This window comes from Pituophis catenifer, unplaced genomic scaffold (assembly GCF_029215685.1).
Source record: "Pituophis catenifer annectens isolate HBS135680 unplaced genomic scaffold, rPitCat1.0.hap2 SCAF_8, whole genome shotgun sequence".
Lineage (NCBI taxonomy): Eukaryota > Metazoa > Chordata > Lepidosauria > Squamata > Colubridae > Pituophis > Pituophis catenifer.
In genome coordinates, this window is record NW_027256888.1 from 53083706 (window position 1) to 53103157 (window position 19452).

The following is a 19452-nucleotide window of genomic DNA, read 5'->3' on the forward strand; positions in this document are numbered from 1 at the left end:
CAACATCCATAACTTTCCAATTAATCAGCAAATACAGGTAGTCCTCGACTTACAACCACAACTGAGCCCCAGAATTTCTGTTGCTAAGTGAGAAATTTGTTAAGCGAGTTTTGTCCCATGTTCCGACTTATCTTGCCACATTTGTTAAGTGAATCACTGCAGTTCTTAAGTTAGCCACACGGTTGTTAAGTGAATCTTGGTTTCCCCCATCAGAAGATCGTAAAAAAAGGTGATCCCATGACCTAGAGACCCTGCAACCATTATATACATCTGAATCAGTCGCCAAGTGTCCCAGTTCTGATCACGTGACCATGGGGGGGGGGAATCCTGCAGCGATCATAAGTGTGAAAAGCGGTCATAAAATGAGATCCGGACTACCACCACTCTATTGGCCTTCCGGAAAGCGGTGAAGACCTGGCTTTTCCGGCAGGCTTGGGGCCGTTGATCTCGCTGTTGCAATCTTGCGGGATCCGGCCATGAATGATGTGCATGGGCTTTTAATGTTTTTATAATGTTTTTAATAATTTTTCTATGTTCATTGTTCGCATTATTTGCTGTAAGCCTCACAGAGTCCCTTGGGAGTTGGGCAGCATAGAAATGCGATAAATTAAATTAAATTAAATAAACCCCATTTTTCAATGCCGATTTAAACTTCGAACGGTCACTACACGAACTGTAGTAGTGTTGTTAAGTGTTGTAAGTCGAGGACTACCTGTAAAAAACAAAACAAAACACAAGTCCAAAGGGAACAGCGGTAATAAACCCTACGAATCAGGTCCCTTTAAACTTCCTGCTCTTATTTCTGCCTCCGCCCTTCCAACCGCATTCTCCCTCGCGCGACGCTCTCGTGCTTGAGGTGACGCAAAAGGCCTCCGGCCTTTCCAGCGCAGGGGACGAGAGCTAAAGCGCAGGCGCGTCGGCCAGGCCGCCGTCCTCCGAACAATACTTTGTTTATGCGCAATTGGAACGGCCGCCTTCTATTTCCCGTCCGGCGTGACGATGCGTTGTTCTGTTGCTTCCGGGTCACGTGTCCCCCCGGCGTTTGGGGCCTCCGACGTCTGTGGGTTTTGAGGAGCCTCTTGAGAAACGCCGGGTCGGGCCGATGTTGAGGCGTCGCTGCTGGCCGGGAGGTTGAAGGGCGGCCGCGGGAGCGAAGGGAAAGGGCCGAAGGGGACCGGGTGGCCAATGCTGGGCCGTCGCCCTTCGCCATGGAGAAGATCTTGGAAGGCCTGGTGAGCTCGTCCTACTCGTTGCCGGTGAAACGTATGATCGTCAAGCGCGTGGTGGAGTCGGCCGAGTCGCCGCTGAGCGGGCCGCAGTGCCAGGCCATGTTCGCCCTCAGCACCCGCCTCATCCTTCAGGGCCCCGACCAGTTCCAGCGCCAGGTCGGCCGGCAGGTGCTCGAGGCCTACGCTCTCCACCACCGCGACGACTTCGAGGCCTTCTTCACGCGCGACCTGGTCCTGGCTTTGCTTCACGGAGGAGGAGGAGGAAGCCCCGCATCCCTTCTCTTCCTCGTCCCTCCTCCGTCGCCTGCTCCCGGCCTCGGCTCCAACTTGGACCCCGGCGTCTTAGACTACATCCAGGCCGGCCTGAGGCTTCTCATTAGCTGCCCGGCGGTGCTGGAGCTGTTCGCTCTGCTCCAGAGGGAAGCGTTACGTCTGGTGAGCGAGAGGCCTCCGGCTCCTCTGTGCGCTCGCCTTTGCCAGCTTCTGAGCGACTTTCCTCAGTGTCTGCCCCGGGGTAGAAAACTCGCCCTCGCCTTTTGCCAGCAGTTGGTACGCAGCATTGCTCACTTCCAGACCCAAAGCACCCGCGAAGCCGCTCTACGCCTCTACGTCTCCCAAGTCACCCAAGTCAGCAATCTGCTGCGCAGCATCTGGAAAGCAGAACCCGACACGCTGCTGCCTTCCTTGCAGGAGCTCTTTGCCATCATCTCTTCCACCGGTAGGCTCGCGTTTCCCTCCTGTCTGTCTTCCTGTTGAATCTAATCCCGTTGGGATTCTGTAAGTAAAGGGGGAAAAAATAAGAAGCTGAGGGGGATATCAAGAGAGGGGAAAAGGCCTTCCAGCCAGCCCCAGAAAGGCTAGGAACCAGAGTCATGTTGAAGTGAAGCAGAAAGCTGGTTAAGGCTTCATCTGGATGGCAGCACAGAGATGTTGAAAACTGAAAATCCTCTGCTGCTTTCTAGTGGTTTCTGGATTTTTGCAACTCAGATATGTTATACCTCTTTTTGGTTGCTTTTTTAAAAAAAACACCAGCTAAATATTGGGGAATGGAACCTTCTCTTTACTGCTAATAAGGTTCTCATTAACACAGTATTTGTGTGATATCTGATTAAAGTTCCTAAAGTTTCAAAGAATGTAGGTAAAAAATTGATTGAAATACTAAGCATTGGTATTGGTTAATAGAACCAGTGACTAGATTTTAGAAGTTCTTGGAAGTAGGAACTGAATGTAAATATTTTGGAGAATGTTAGATTAGCAAGGTATATATTTTTATTCCTGTATGCCAGTGGTTCTCAACCTGTGGGTCGGGACCCCTTTAGGGGTCGAACGACCCTTTCACAGGGGTTGCCTAAAACCATCGGAAAACAAATATTTTCAATGGTTTTAGAAATAATTTTATGGTTGGGGGTCACCACAACATGAGGAACTGTATTAAAGGGTCGCAGCATTAGGAAGGTTGAGACCCACTGCTGTATGCCATGATGTCCTTGATTTGTGATGGGCTTTGATTTATAATATAATTCGGGGACAGCTTGAAAATCAGATGGATTCTAGTTTGATGAGTGAGATAGAAGTCACTAGATAGAAGTTTATATTTTTGTTATTTTTTGAAACTTTTAAGTCACTTATTATAGTATTATTAATGGTATAGTTAATATTAAATGTCATTGAGTGGCTTCTTGGGCTGCCTGCATGGCTTTTAGTGACTGTTGGCTTTAAAGTGCACTCATTTTTTTTTTCTAATGTGAGATTTTAACACAAGTAGAAAGTTTTTAGTTGCAGTACCATAAAACTAGTTTAGTTTAATCAATTGAATATATTTACAAATATAATTAAAGAGTAGTTATTACCATCCAGCTGTGCTGTCATGCTTTGGTACTAGCTGCAGAGATACAACTTATGGCTTCTCCATTTTGGGTTTCTCCTTGCAAAATAAATGATGACATGGTGCAATATGTCATGTGTTGCTGTTCATCTGAGATTGTACTCAATTATTTTTAAGAACTGCTTAGGACCAGATGATTTTTACTATGTCCTGATACATAAAACTTGAAGACGGTGTATTTTCTTTTTCGCATGACTGAATATGAACTATAGCATTTGCTAAAAACAGAATAATGGATGTTGAAGCTGGTGTCCTTTTTATAGTAGCATCACATTACTGAATGATACATCTATATGAGTGTGAGACAAATAATTTACATACAAAATGTAAATAAGAAATTCTATGAGTTGTATTATTCAGAAATTTATTTTTATTTTGCCTTTATATTGTTTTTATAAATAATTCAAAATGCTAATTACACATAATATTCCTTCCTCCTATTTTGCCATAACAACAACAACAACCATATGAGGTGGTTTGGAAAGAGAGTGACTGGCCCAAGGTTACCAAGCTGGCTTTCATGCCTAAGGACTAGAATTCAATTTCTAGCCTGGTGCCAAACCACCAAACTATGTTATATCCAGACTACCTGTGAGCTGAACTATGATACAGGAAAGCCCAATTAGAGGAAAGCAAAGAGCTGATTTTTCCAGTACTTTTGTAGTTTCTTTAGCTTTTCTCAAGATGAAAATAGGAAGCAATGCTCAAATACTATCTTTTATCCTTCCAGCAAGGAGCTTCCACTGAATATCACTCCTTTTGGGTTTGAAGGGAGTCTGAGAGCTTTGAATTGGTTCAGAATATGGTTAAACTTGAAACATAATCTTTTAAAATTGATTAAAATCTTAATGGAAAAAAAGCAGAAATAATGTATTATAATTTCTTATATGTTTGGCAATTATAGATACTTCTGAACCTTCAGTTGCTTTAGCAAGTCTTGTGCAGCATATCCCTTTACAAATGATTACAGTCCTGATTGGAAGCCTTACCACAGATCCAAATGTAAAAGATGCAAGTATGACACAAGCTTTATGCAGGTATAGTATTCAGTCTGGCAAAAGAGTAATTGTTAATTAAGCATCTTGTTTATTACATGCATTTTAAAAGGAAGTTTATTATTTCAATTTATATCACTGCTTATCTCAATTTCATGACTCTAGATAGCATCCAGTACTGAAACCACAACAAAGAAACAAAACAAAAAATTATACATGTAAATAGCAGCTAGGTAAAAACAATGACAAATTAACATAACTATTGTATGGACTACTGCCTACTGTCACAAAGCATGGATGTCACAACAGAAAGGCTCTCAGGGCCCAACATATAGCATTCCCTACTAAACTGACCTGAAGCATGCCTCCTGCCAGACTTAATAGTACAAGTACACAATCAGGTGGAGGCAGTTCCTCAGATAACTAAGTCCATTCTAGTTAATATGCAGATTAAATCTGCATATGTCTTAACATGGTGTTCCTGTGTTGAATTTATATTTGTATTGGAATGGAATACTTTATTTGGCCAAGGATAATTAGAGAAGGAATTTGTGTCCAGTATAAAAGCACTCAGTGTACTTGCCAGCAATGGAGACAATAATAATATAATACCAATAAAATGGGGAAATGAAGATAATGAAAAGGATAAATAATATTCCATGGTTTAATATGCATGCACATTAGACAGAAATTGCGAGAATCAGGTGTTCAGCAGAGTGATGGCATGAGGGAAAAAACTGTCTCGTCTTTAGTTGTCTTGGTATATAGTGCCCTATAGCACCATCCCAAGGTGAAATAGTTTATGTCCAGGATGTGAGACATCTGGAGATATCATCTCAGTCCTCCTGACTGAAATTATTTTTTCTGCAGTGTTAACCATCTGTTGATGTCTGTACCTGTCCTGTTTGGTTGCTATACTAAACCAGAGAGTTATAGAAGTACAAATAATAGACTCAATTATTCCTCTGTAAAGCTATATCAGCAGCCTTCTGGGATAGTCTGAACTTTCTGAGTTGATGCAGAAGAACATTATTTGTTGTGCCTCTTTAATGATGGTTCTAATGTTAAGCATTCATTGCAAGTCTTGGAAAATTATAGAACTCAAAAACTGAAGGACTCTACTGCTGATACTGTTCTATCGAATATAGTAAGAGGCAGTAAAATAGAAGGGCTCTTCTTAAAATCCGCTCTTCATTTCTACAATTTAAAGCATGTTCAGCTCCAGGTTGATTCAGCTGCACCACAGCCAAATAAAACTCCTTTTGCATTAATTTAGACAGCTTAAATTAGCCATGCAGCAAGCTAGCTCTAAACAAGAAATTTGTTTATCTTTTTCTTTCCTATCGTTTCTTCCAAAATAAAATACATAGGGCAGTGATGGCTAACCTTTTTGCCATCGCGTGCCAGGAGAAGGGGCGGGGGAGGGTTGCGCGTGCACATGCCCACGCGCATGTGTGCGCAACCCCCTCCCCCCCGCTCCTGGCACATGATGGCCTGGTAGGCCCGTTTTTCTTTCTTACCTGGCTCCAGATCCTCTTTGTGTATCTGGGAACGGGAAAAACAGCCTTTCCCACTCCCTTGGAGGCCCTACGGAGGCTGAAAAAGCCCATTTCCCAACTCCTGGTGGGACAGGAAGTGACATTTTTTGCTGTCCCCAGCCTCCAGAACCTCTCTAGGAGTCTGTAGGAGCCTCTCTAGGAGTCTCTGGAGGCTGGGGACAGGAAAAAACGTCACTTCCTGTCCCACCGGGAGTGGGGAAATGGGCCCTTTGAGCCTCCATAGGGCCTCCAAGGAAGTGGGAAAGGCTGTTTTCGCCGTTCCCAGATACACAGAGAGGATCTGGAGCCAGGTAAGGAAAAAAAACGGGCCTTCCCCACTCTCCCCAGGCCCTCCAGAGGCAGGAAACAGCCTGTTTCCCTACTTCTGGTGGGCCCAGAAGGCCCGAAAATCAGCTGGCCGGCGCGCGCATGCGCCCCAGAGCTAAGCTGGCGTGCCCACTAATATGGCTCCGCGTGCCACCTGTGGCACGCGTGCCACAGGTTCGCCATCACGGACATAGGGTATATACAGTAGCTTATTTTGTTATTTTCCATTAGCTAACAATTAAAAAGTGTGCTGACTGTATGATAATCTATTTTATATAGGACTCCTTTTTCTGTGATCACAAACACTGCAACAAATATGCCTATATATTTTAATTGTTGTAGACTACAAAGTCCATGCATGGTTTAGGAAAATAGTGCCATTTCATTAGAAATTGGGTTAATTTTGCAGCTGTAATTGACAAAAGGAAAGGTAAAGAAAAATTGAGAATTCTTAGAAAATGTTTATGTTTCACAGTAATTTCAAACCTTTTTTGAATTTCTCTACTACACGTAAATAATTTAGAACTACTGTACTTTTTCTTATATTTTCTTTTAGACATTTCCTTAGCCCTCTCTGGCATCTTTACTTGATTTACCTTTTTCCTTGGGGTGTTTCATTTTATTTATTTTATATTACCTATATATTACCTATATCAGTAATGATAGACAATTCAGCTTTCTGAGAAACTAAGCTAAAGTTAGGAAATGGGGAAAAATTCACCTTTTTAAAAATTAGATCATGAAACTTTTATTTCCAACAAAATTCAACAGCACTTCTGGTTTCCAAAGAAAACTTAGTGGAGATCTCGTGTAATTGCAGAATGTAGAAACATATTTATTGGGGGGTGGGGTTTTTACAAATCTGGAAGAAGAAATATTTTAAAGTGTACAAAAATGGTGAATATTGTGATTTAATAGAAAATTTAATTTGAAGATTATATGTGGAATATCAAATTAATGCTATCAAGAATTTTTTTTTTTTGCTATAATAGATGTTTTGATGATAGTGTAAAGAACATACGTTGGCTTTGATAGTTTTGTTTATGTAATGTAATAAAACCAGAAGGGATTCAAACTGTTTATCTGTATCGTGATGTCCATATAGTTCCATAGAGCAGTGGTCCCCAACCTTTTTATCGCCGCGGACCAATCAGCCTTTGATAATTTTACCGTGGCCCGCTGAGCGCGCGCAGGGGTGGGGGCTTTGGGCCACACGTACGTACCTGCGCGGGGCTCTCTTCCCTGGAGCCTTTGTGCACGGCCCAGGAGCTTTTGCGCACGGCCCAGGAGCCTTTGCGCTGCAGCGTTCATGTCCCCCGGCCGCTGCGCGGCCCGGTGCCAGGTACTCCACGGCCCGGCACCGGTCCGCGGACCGGGGGTTGGGGACCACTGCCATAGAGCACTGCAAATAACAAAATATGTGTTGCCTTGATGGAAACGAGACAAAATACTCAATCGTCGTTATAGCTTCCCTAGAGGAAAAGCTATCTGGCAAAGTTTTTCTCCCAGCCAGAGCATCTTAAAGTTCTGGTCTCACCTGTGATCTGTGACCTTCATATAATTGATGTAATATGTAAACCAATATCAGAGTTCAGAAATTGAGTAACTGGGATATAGATTTTGCAGCTGAAATACTAAAAATGAGAAATTCATCACTTTTCAGGATGATTGACTGGTTGTCCTGGCCATTAGCTCAGCATGTGGAGACCTGGGTGATAGCACTACTGAAAGGACTGGCTGCAGTTCAGAAGTTTACTATCCTTATTGATGTTACTTTGCTTAAGATTGAATTGGTAAGTATTATTACTCAATGATTATTAGAATTTTAGTTAATGTTTTAATAAAATTGTAAATGGGTTGCTTTTTTATAGAAATTCTTCACTTTAATTTGTGTATTTTAAATATATGATACAGAATTATAATACTGCTGTACATTTCTTATTTTTAATAATTCTTCCTTTTCCTGAAAGGTATTTAATCGCCTTTGGTTTCCTCTGGTGAGACCTGGTGCTTTGGCTGTCCTTTCTCATATGCTGCTCAGTTTTCAGCATTCTCCAGAGGCTTTTCACTTGGTGAGTTCTATCTTTTTTTTTTGCTTTAGAACTCACTGAAAAAGAAAATCTCTATAAGCATGCCATCTTACTATTATATCAATAAAACCAAAACCACATTCTTACAACCCGGAAAAAAATGAATCAAAACAAGTAACAGTAGTTTAAAGAATTTGCTATTTATCTATATAAAGATGTAAAATCTAGTAAGGAGAGAGATACTTTACAGAATGTTGTTGCTGATGTCTGTCTGGTTCTTAATACTTTCTTTCTAAGAGTGTTGTATCTTACAGTGGGTTATATCAGATTATGTTACTCCAGTGGCCAAAACGTCTTTGATCCTACAGATTTTTTTTCATTCCTTCATGGAGCCCCCTCCAATACTCCTATCTTGATAACCTTATGGCATAGGGATGGCTCATGCAGAGTGAAAGTGAAATCATCAAAATTGATTCCTAGTTTGCTTCCTTGAAGCTTCAACTGAATTTAAACAGTCTGTCATCAATGAACTTGGATGCAATTTATTTTATTTGTTACATTGTTACAGATGTCTGTTATAAAGAACAGCATGGGTTATAATTTAGCAACAATGCAAATTAAACTAGAAATTATAGGAACAAAAAATCAAAGATGTACTCTGCTAATTCTAAAATGATTGAATATTCTTTTTAGCACTTTTGTAAGATTTTTCCTTATTTGCTAGCAGAGGTGGAAAATTATGGAGCTATAAAATTAATTTCAGGAAGAGCTCACAAAAATAGAATGTTTTATACCTTTGCAGACTTGCCATACATTTTAAAATGTTACTGTTTCAATCACAGCATGTAGAGTAATAATGTACTAGTATTGGCTATCCTGATTTCTATCCCAATAGAATGTGAAATTATATTTCTTAACTTGAAGTTGCTCATTTAAAAATATAGATAAAACTGAGATGTTCAGGTAAATAGAAATATAGTTAATTATTATGTTCTGACTTCATAATATAGTAATTTTTTTAAAAATGTGTTACGTTCAACAAGCAAGCCAATTATTAATCTATTTATTTATCTTAAAATTAGATTGTTCCCCATGTGGTTAAATTGGTGATATCGGTCAAAAGTAATGGTTTGCCTACCAGCACAGCATTCTTGCAACAGCTGAGTGAATTAATGCACTGTATGATGTACCATTACTCTGGATTCCCAGAACTTTATGAACCCATTCTAGAAGCAATAAAGGTATGCAAACACAAATATTTCAGTACTGAAGGATGTAAACATCATTTTTATTTTTATACATAAAAATTGTATCAGATTTCAGGAAAAAGTAATGAAAACATTGAAATCAGCAGAGTAATACTGTCATTAATGTAAAGCTTTTAAATAAAATATTGAGTTTTATCTATAAAAGAAAATGGTAATGTATATTTTTACTTCAACATGGGAAGATTTTCATAGAGGTATTTCTTGCCAGTTAATTATATTTTTAAAAAGTCATTTTAGCTAATTCTTTGATATCAGAGATTGCTGTTTAAACTAGCCCAAAGGTTGCCAGATTAGAAAAAAGTTTTTCACATTTTTGTTAGCAAGGGAATAGTGTTTTAGAAGATAATGTGTGTTTAGATGTATGTAATAAACTTCCACAAGATGTCAGACAATGTCTGTAAAGGTGGATTGGTGACCACTTAGCTGTGATCCTTGAATTGAACTGCAAGAAATAAAAATAGATCGTAGTGAACAAGATGGTTATATGTTGTTGTCAGTTTACAAATAGGCACTTTTCTTAGCAGAGAAGTTGTTCAAGATTTGGAAGAGTGGAACATAGGCTGCTTGGCTACTCTTTTAGTAGATATAAATGCCATGGAAACGCTTGCATAATACTCCCTGTTCAACTTGTGTCTCTGATTTCATTATAGGAGCTTTCCAAACCCAATGAAGAAAAAATTAAGATGATACTGAATCAGAGTGCCTGGACATCTCAGTCCAGTTCCTTGCAATCTTGTCTGTCTAGATTTTCTGGAAAATCTGAAACTGGAAAGACTGGTCTGATTAATTTAGGAAATACTTGCTACATGAACAGTGTGATTCAAGCACTATTCATGGCTACAGAGTAAGTTTAATCCTATTTGTTTTAAGGTTTGCAACTTTTTATATATGCAATGTTTTCTTTTTAAAAAAAAATACATGGTATTTTTAAATTTTAAGATCTAAACAGTCTCTACTGGCATTTCAAAGGACCCTGAAGACATAGCTGTTGGTGATGACAACTGGCACTTTCTTTTCCTTGTTACCATCTAGACTTGTTTTCTTCGCCAACTTTGTTTTTTTGTTTTGTGTTCCTTGTTTTGTTCCTTGTTTTTAAATCTTTTGAACAATTTGTAAATGCCCAGAATCGCTGGGAGTTGAATGGCATATAAATTTCAGTTGTTATTGTTTCTACTACTAGTTCTGTGATGGCTTGAATATGGTAGTAAGAATCTGAGTAAACAGCAAAATGTATTTCCTTGCCTCAGTTCACATCATGATTAAAGAAAATGTAAATCGCAATCAATAAATTTTTATTTGGCCATTGACCAGCAAATAAAACAAGAAAATTACAATTATTTAGGATATAAATATCAGGAATATATAGGTGGACAGCGGGGAGGTAGGCAACAGTGCAGGAGGAGATGGTTGTGCGTGTGCAACCTAACTCTGTGCATGAGCAAATCAAGTTTTGCATGCTCACTCGTCGCTTGCATGGCCCAGTTCCCAACAGATTGCAGACTGGCACCTGGGAGTTGAGGACTTCTGAGTTAATGAATTGCCAAACATATTTCTATAGTAGAAGGAAATTTAAAGGCATTCCTTCTGCATTATTTATAATTGGAGAAATTTACTTGAAGGTTGCTTCCCCCCCCCCCCCCATTTCAAACCAAAGCAAAGTCATTTCCCAAAGTGATTAAATTGTTCTTCAAAAGTATGGCTTAGCATTAAGATTTAGTTCAAGTTTGAGCAGTCTCATATTGCTAATATGATTTGGAGCATAGTTAAATTATTTTAAATTAGCATAGTAAACACTCTTGAAACATCGGAGTGTCTTTGTATAAGTTGTATCTGAAAACATGATCTCATTTTTTGCAGTTTCAGAAGACATGTGTTATCATTAAATCTAAATGGGTGCAATTCACTAATGAGAAAATTGCAACATCTTTTTGCATTTCTTGCTCATACACAGGTCTGTATTATTTTCTGAAAATTAAAATAATATTGCAAAAAGGGGTTTTTGGCCTTATTTATGTGTAGAATTAATTGTGGAATATTTGAATTTTTTATAAATCAGTAGAAAATGCAGACCATTTTGTTTCATCTCTGAAATTTTGAAAGAAGAATTGGATGCTTCTGGAAAAAGTGCAGACTGGTTGAAACTGGGCACTATACTGATACCGTACTCGTAAAATTGTAAGATACTCTCATAAAACAGTAATTTTAAATTAGATATAATCAAATGTTTTATTCAAACATAATCCCAAAGGTTAAAGTAATACATTAAGAGGTTAGGATTAATGTCCAAAATTACTTTGGAAAAGGACATGAAACAATTCTTGTTGCACCTGAATACATAACATTTCATTAGTTGTCTTTAATAATAACTTTTATTTTTCTTGTATTTCAAATATACTTTTTAATTCTAAATTAATATTCAAGATTGAATTTGAACATGAAATTGGGAAGTAGATACTTAAATATTAGGATTTATTCTGCAGTCAGAACAGTTCATTTCCACTGTATAACGGTATGTGAGAAAGACTTTGAGAAGTGGGACAAAGAGATCATGTCTAAGGAACAATCAGATAAGAGGGTACATCCTGCAGCTGCATAAACCTCTCTAACTTCTCAGGCTTTAAATGAAATATGGTTGGAGATTTGTACTTTTACATTTGCAAGATTCTGTTAATGTAACCTTACAATAAATTAGAAGTAGCTTGTGTGGTCTGTTTCCTATCTGATGTACCTGGGAAGGCGGACATCTACTCTACTTGTCTCCTATTCACTTGATTTCTGTTTTTATAAATTATGAAGTGCTTTGTAGAATAAAGTCAGTGTTTGAAATCAGTTTTGTCTTTGTTTGTTTTATCTAGAGGGATGCCTATGCTCCTCGCCTTTTCTTTGAGGCATCTAGGCCTCCGTGGTTTACTTCTAGATCTCAGCAGGACTGCTCTGAATATCTTAGGTTCCTGCTAGACAGGTAATGATATTCTGAATTCATCATCCAAGATATTATTTTTAAATACATTTTATATGCAAAATATGTTGTAGGCAATACATTTCTTGTAATGGGTAAGAAGTATTTACCATAAACTTCTTCCACAGAGAGCTACAAAACTTGAAGCAGTCTTCCCAGTCTTCAGGTATAAAAAATATAGTATCTTTGTAAAAACAACTATTATTTAAAAATAAAATAATTGAATTTTATATGGTCTGAAATAATATGTGTTGCTTTTGACGTGACATCTCAATCACAATCTCTTTCAATACAACCTTTGTTTTCAGGTACTGTTTGCTAAAAACCATTTGAATCTCTGGAGTGGAATGTTTCTCTGTCTATAAAATTCATATGATGCATCAGAAAGCTCAAACTTTACCCCAGTTAGAGCTGAAGTAAAGTAAAGTAACTGTTAGAATTAAAGCAATGGAGCAGAGTATATTTGTAGTTGGGCTGACGGCATTCAAACTATAGTACTTTATTCCACACTAGTCTTGCGTAGTAAATAATTGGTTGTGTGTATAAGCATATTGAAACATAGTAACGTATCAACTAGGTAAACTGGTGGAGAACAATATAACTTGAATAGAATTATTTTTTTTCCTAAGGCTACACGAAGAAGAGAGAACCTTGAAAATTCTGTCTTCATCAAAGCTTCCTGAGGATATGAACGAAGAGTCCCTGGTCCAAGAAGTAGCCAACAAATCTCAACTATTTATCAAGCAGTCGTGTTCAATGAAAGAGGAGAGAACCTTGATAGAAAAAATGTTTCGAGGGAAACTACAAACAAGCATATGCTGTTTAAATTGCAAAAGTACTTCTCATAAAGAAGAAGCCTTCACAGATCTTTCACTTGCTTTTTGTCCTCCAGTATTCTTTAAAAATGTTGGTCCACCAACTGTAGAACATTCATCTGATGAGAAAGATGAGTCCATGGAACAAGTCAGTGCTAGGGCATTGAGCCCCGTGACAGAGATGCCATCCGGTGATTCCTGTGAAATGGTCACAAATGATGGGACTTTGAAAGATGCCCCCACTGACTCAAATTCTGAAACTGTTACTGATCCTTTTATCTGTAAGACTGAAGTTGGGGATAACTTGAAGAAACACGTCAATGAAGTTACTCCTTCAGTTACTGATTTGTTAAATTATTTTTTGGCACCTGAAGTTCTTAAAGGGGATAACAAATACTTTTGTGAAAAATGTGCCTCCTTACAAAATGCAGAAAAAATTATGCAAATTGTAGAGGAGCCAGAATACCTCATCCTTACTCTTTTGAGATTTTCATATGATCCCAAGTGTCATATTAGGCGTAAAATCCTAGACAACGTGTCTCTTCCACTTGTTCTAGAATTACCTGTTAATAGAACTGTCTCATCCTTAAGTACATTGTCAGGCATTTGGTCTATGAGTGTTGAGTTTTCTGACACGGGGGAGAATTTGGCTAAAAAACTAAAGCCTTCTGGTGCTGAAGAAGTCGGTTGCCCTCAACTAATACCTTATGTATTAAGTTCTGTAGTTGTTCACTCTGGCATATCTTCTGAAAGTGGGCATTATTATTCTTATGCAAGAAATGTTGCTAATTCAGGGTCTTCGCTAGGATCTTTTGATCAGTCCCAATCTCTGGCTTTAGCTTATCCTCAGAGCAATTTAACTGCAGCTACTGAAAAGGATCTGGATGAAAATGAAGTCTCCAAGGAATGGTTTCTATTTAATGACAGCAGAGTGACATTCACCTCATTTCAATCAGTCCAAAAAATTACAAGCAGATTCCCCAAAGATACTGCTTATGTGCTGTTTTACAAAAAACAAACCAGTGCTGGGACTATCAGTGCGAAATCAGCCAGTGGACTCTGGATCAACGGAGATCCCCCTCTGCAGAAAGAACTTATGGATGCAATTACAAAAGACAATAAGCTGTATTTGCAGGTAAATTGCAGATATTAATCTGAAGGAAATCAGTTCTGTAATTACTGTAAATGTGGACTGTATAATATAAGGTTGGGAATACAAATCTAGGCAGATTATTCTGATTAATCAGCATTATTAAGATAATGTTACCGATTGCTAAATTTTAGTATTCCCAGATTTCTGGCAAAGGAAAACCTTAAATATTTTCTGAACTGAAATAACAGTTCTTTGGAACCACAGTCACAGTGTGTTAAATTTTTTATAAAGTATTTTATTAGTAGTATATTTATTTTTCACCCATCTCACAGATTGAGATGAATCTGAGTGGGATTTTATGATCTGCATTTGTTGAATATATAAATATTATGATTATATAATTAAAGGCTTTACATGAAAAGTTATTTAAAAACTCAGGGTACTGTGAATCCACAATTTAGAATTCAGTTTGACAAAAAGCTGTCCCATTACTAAAGTGTTCGTATTTTTCAATATGCCAAATCTAAATCTCTTTCTAACTCAGCAGTATACTTCAATTATTTTAAAACGAGCAGGAGTCAAGATGGGGAATACTAGTTCTTGTCAGCTCTTGAACTTCCATTATTTAATGAATATTCTTGAAGTCAGGTTAACATATATCTATGTTTTATATAGCTGACCATTTCACATATGCAATTCTGGGTGACTCATTCTAGCTTTGAATAATTCTAACTTGAAAAAAAATTAAAAATTGCAATATTTGTATGGGATTTGAGCACAAGGCAAAAACCTAGTAATGTGATGTTATGTGTAGAGTTACTTGGTCATAATGATGAAATGATAAATAATCCATGATTTAGATATTTATGTGGATAAGCGGGAAAGTAGGAAACACAGTTAATTTGTAAAAGCAGTCAAGTAATGGATCAAGCAAGTTTTTCAATTGGGTGTAATTTTGTCTGTACATACCAACTTACTCTCAAAAATGGCTTAGTCATTATCATCCTAAGGTCCTGCGCAGAGCATATTGGGCAGCGAGTGGTTTCCAGTGGTTTTGATCATTCGCAGCATCTTTAGCATCATCCCAAGAGACATTAATAATCTTAAGAATTTAAGTGTTTGATACCAAGTTTTCCAAGGCTGGCCTCACTTCCTCTTTTCTTCAAGAAGTATCAAAAATGACTCAGTCCCGAGTCAAAGAAAGCAAGTTTATGCTGGTACAAAATTAGCTATCTTAGTGTTAGGATAAGAAATAACATACATATTTATTTATTAAATTTATATGCCCCCTATCTCACTATCCAAAACAATTGAAGAATGCAAAGCCTAATTTATTTAAATTGTCCAGTAATTTTGGAAATCTTCCTGACTGACTACAATAACTTACTGTAAAGCTATGGTTCCAGTGGAAGTGAAGAATTAACTTGAGGATAGAGCACATTTTATCCAGAAAACCCAGATTAGATAGGTCTCAAATTAAATTCCCATCAGAAACTCTAGGAAAGTGCTCAGTGAATCTATGTGAATCAGGTTAGACCACAATTGTTAATTTAAAGGTTCAACTGTGTGATTTAACTTTTTGATTTAAAATTCAGTGCAGTTCAGTTGTATTTATACCAGTTCAAGATTTCATTTGGAAGAAAAGATTTGTCTTTACTTTATCATGAGAAAGTCTTGAATGTCTGAAGCAGTTTCACTTCACTTTTTGGTATAATGGAATCCCTGATTGTATCAAGGATATGGTTTGCCTGTAATATATTGGGTTAGCTAGACATGGCAGTAGAAGGATGTTAGTACAGTTACAGTGCCATAAGATAGGCAGTCCATAACAAAATAGTAAAAGTGTCACCTGTGCCACTAGTCTATACCCTTATATACTACACCCTTACTTTTAGAAGAATAAAGAAGCTTAAACCTTTTCTAGCTGTGCAGAGTTTAAAAGTAAAGCAACCTTACTATTTTACTTCTCATGGCTTTCAGTGAGGTCTGACAAGATGGGCATTATCCAGTTCCCCTCAATTAAACAATCTTGTCAGATGGGACTTAGGAAATGCACCTCTGTTCTGTAAAACAGAACATCTGTTCTGTAAAATAGCCTCGTCCTCCAATATTGAAATGCCCCTAATCCTGTAATACATGGAAAACGTGATAATTCCTCTGGTAATTGGAACAGGAAGTTACCGTAAATGTGGTAATTGTTGATATTTTAATTTGTTGTTTGCCATCCAGGGTCATAAGTCAAATGGGTGGCTCTATATAGCTAGTTAATTAATAAGCTTGAATCTATATTTACATTGCTGAAAGCTGAGTTGAACTTCCAGTTGTGTTTGCAGGATCAGATTCCATTAGTGCAAGAGAGAGATTAAGGCTTGTGACTGGCCATATTAAAGAATGTGACAGCTGAGAAAGTGAAAGAAAGCCTAGGTAAAGTTAGCCTTGCCAAGAGCTGATTTGGTAGATATTATAATGAACAAATAAATTACTGGCCAGTAATTTGTGTCAGTGCCAGAAATCATAATATTCAGTGCTGAAGTTAGTACTCTATATATTATTTATAAGAATCACAACTATCCAAATCTCTGAAGTGCTTTGGATTCACTTTACTTGATTAACATACCTGCTTCAGTGGCTTGATTCAGTCAACGTTCTGCTGAATCTGTTGACCCATTCAAAATGTTACACAGTTTTACCCGTCAATAGATGCAATATTCAGTGGGAATAAAAAGGATAGGAATGCTGGTAATTTGAGTCCTTGATCTATTATACATTTTATTAATCCATGGTTTTAACAACTGAAAACATATCCAGAAAGCTTGCCAAAGGATTTATATAGGATTCTTGCAAAACTGGTATTTGATGTGCTTAATTGTTTACTTAATTTAGTCAACAATTTTGCCTATACCCTAAATCTGTCAGGGTCCAAAACTAGAAGTGTCTTCATATAGGACTTGGTGGTTTTTTTTCATCAGTAGGCAGACTAATTAGAACTAGACAAGCTATTTTTTCCAGAATGTTCTGGAGAAATACTAGAATTATGATGAATCTAGTGTCTGCTTATTAAAAGATTTTAAAGAAATTTGAAATGTTGCAGGATCCAATCTGAGGCAGTCACAAGGACCAAAGGTATATTTTCCTTCATCTACAAAATTTGAAATGTTCTGGAATAGTTCCTTAAGTTTAAAACGAAAGTTTCTAAAACTAGTAAAAAAAAAAAAAAAGGATACTTCTGGTTTATTTTGTAGAGAATTTGTTTTACATTTTATAGGGTCATAATTGAAGAGGTATTGGATAAAACTATTTGATATAGCTATGTCATATGTAGAATTCTGTTTCCCATTTCCCCCCCTGGAATTTACATCATAATCACGTTTCTTAAAAATCTGTGTGTGTGTGACCACCGTTTTTTTTTTTTTCTTTTAGGAACAAGAGCTTAGTGCTCGAACCCAGGCCCTAGAAGCATCTGCAGCTTCGTGTTCTTTTCGGCCAAATGGATTTGATGACAATGATCCCCCAGGGAGTTGTGGTCCAACCGGTGGAGGTGGTGGGGGAGGTTTTAGTACTGTTGGCAGGCTTGTATTTTAAGGAAGATTGCATTGGTTTCTAAACAGCTTTGATTCCTGCACAGGACTGTTATGTTACTGAACTGTATTAAATAATGTCCCAAGCTTTTTTCAAGATGTGATTTTTGTTCTAAAAAGAACTTTTGTTTTTTGTTTTTATTTGAAATAAATAAGTGCATCATGGAGAAATCTACCTCTTAAATTCACTTGTTTTTTGGAAAGATATTCTTGGTCAAAAAAGGAATTAAACTTTTTAAAAAACAATATAGATCAGAGAATAAAAGCACTTAAATATTTAATTCCAAGTCCAGTGATAAAATAATATTTGAAAAAAAGACATGTTTGTGTGACACCAACAAGGCTTGTGTTTTTATTTTTATTTTATTTCTTAAATATGTAAATTGTCAAAGGCATTAGAAATGATAACTATTAAATGGAAATCTAATCTTTTAAACAATGTAACCCAAAATAACAAAAGCTCTAATTCAATATATTTGTATTACAAGTACAAGTATGTAAAGATCAATTTCATGTGCGTGCTAAGTCACTTTTCTAAATGGGTATGGTCTTGTAGAGAGAATTTTTGGGGGGAGAAAGAAAAAAACATTTGTAGTATTTCTTATTGCTTTGAGGATTTTAAAATTATTTCAGGGAGTACATCTTGCTTTGAAGGAAGAGTTTCTATGTGCCTTTCCATACTGTAACAAAGTACAAAAAATTTTGAAGCTGAAGAAAAGTGTAGAACATGAGTTGTTAATTTTTTGTTTAATATGAAGTTCATGAATTTTTGAAAAGTGTTAGCTTCTCCAAAAGTAAAGTCTGATGGTTCCAAAAATATAGTAATTGCTCATGTGTTTTTAGTAATAATACTGATTAAAACCTTTTGCATTGAAAATTAATATTGTATTTAAAAATTGGAAGTGAAGCTTTACTTATATTGCTGAGATTAAACCTGTTAGGGTCATATTTGCTAAGTTTGTGGTAGTTGGCAAGAAACTTTTAATTTTTTCCCCCTCACATGCAGTCTTATCTAGATTTTTTTCCTCATATATCCTTTTGCATTTCAAGATTATTCGGTGAATATGCAGGTTTTGGAGATTGAGAAAAAATACTCAAAATGAAACATAAGGTGAGGGCACTTTTTGAAGTTAGAACACATTTACACCATTGGAATATGCTATAGCCACACAATAAGAATTGAGTACTGGGACCTTAGTGGCATCAGGAGTTGAAAGTCAAAGGAGTTTTGTGAGCCCAGTACAAGATTAATGTACACATCTTACTATAATATGTGATTTTTAACTGTTATTTTGAAGGGCACAAGGAGTTGTAACACTAACTGGATTGTATTACACCAAAGATGCATTAAATTAAAAACAAATTACACTCATTATCCAAGAAGTCAGCTGTTGCCTATTTGCCTGTGCTAGTATTGTTCAAATATTTTTAGTAAATTATGGAAGATAAAAATAACAACTCACAGTTGTTTTTAAAACTTTACATTAGTAAAAAGAAAAAAAATCAGTATGTGGTCCTAACACTTAGGAACTTTGGATTTTCCCTTATAGGTTTGTTTGATTCTGTCCACATTGCCCTTAATTGTGTTGTGTTGAAATATAGGCAAAAAAAGTAATCCATAATAACCTGCAACACGAGAGCCAAAGAACTAGATCACGGGTATCAAACTTGCTGTGTCACATTGCTGTCATGTGACATTTCACAATGTTTTTCCCACTCGTAGAGCTGGGGTAGG

At 37.1% G+C, this 19452-nt stretch overlaps 1 protein-coding gene across 1 annotated transcript; it reads left to right on the top strand.

The window, feature by feature from the left end:
* The first annotated feature begins 873 nt into the window (after positions 1–873).
* USP38 (ubiquitin specific peptidase 38) lies at positions 874–17888 on the top strand. Its single transcript, XM_070948192.1, has 10 exons — positions 874–1947; positions 4019–4151; positions 7638–7767; positions 7945–8046; positions 9087–9245; positions 9923–10116; positions 11130–11223; positions 12128–12234; positions 12861–14181; positions 17560–17888. The coding sequence occupies exons 1-10, from the start codon at positions 1209–1211 to the stop codon at positions 17719–17721; spliced, it is 3141 nt and encodes a 1046-aa protein (XP_070804293.1). The 5' UTR covers positions 874–1208; the 3' UTR covers positions 17722–17888.
* Positions 17889–19452: the final 1564 nt, after the last annotated feature.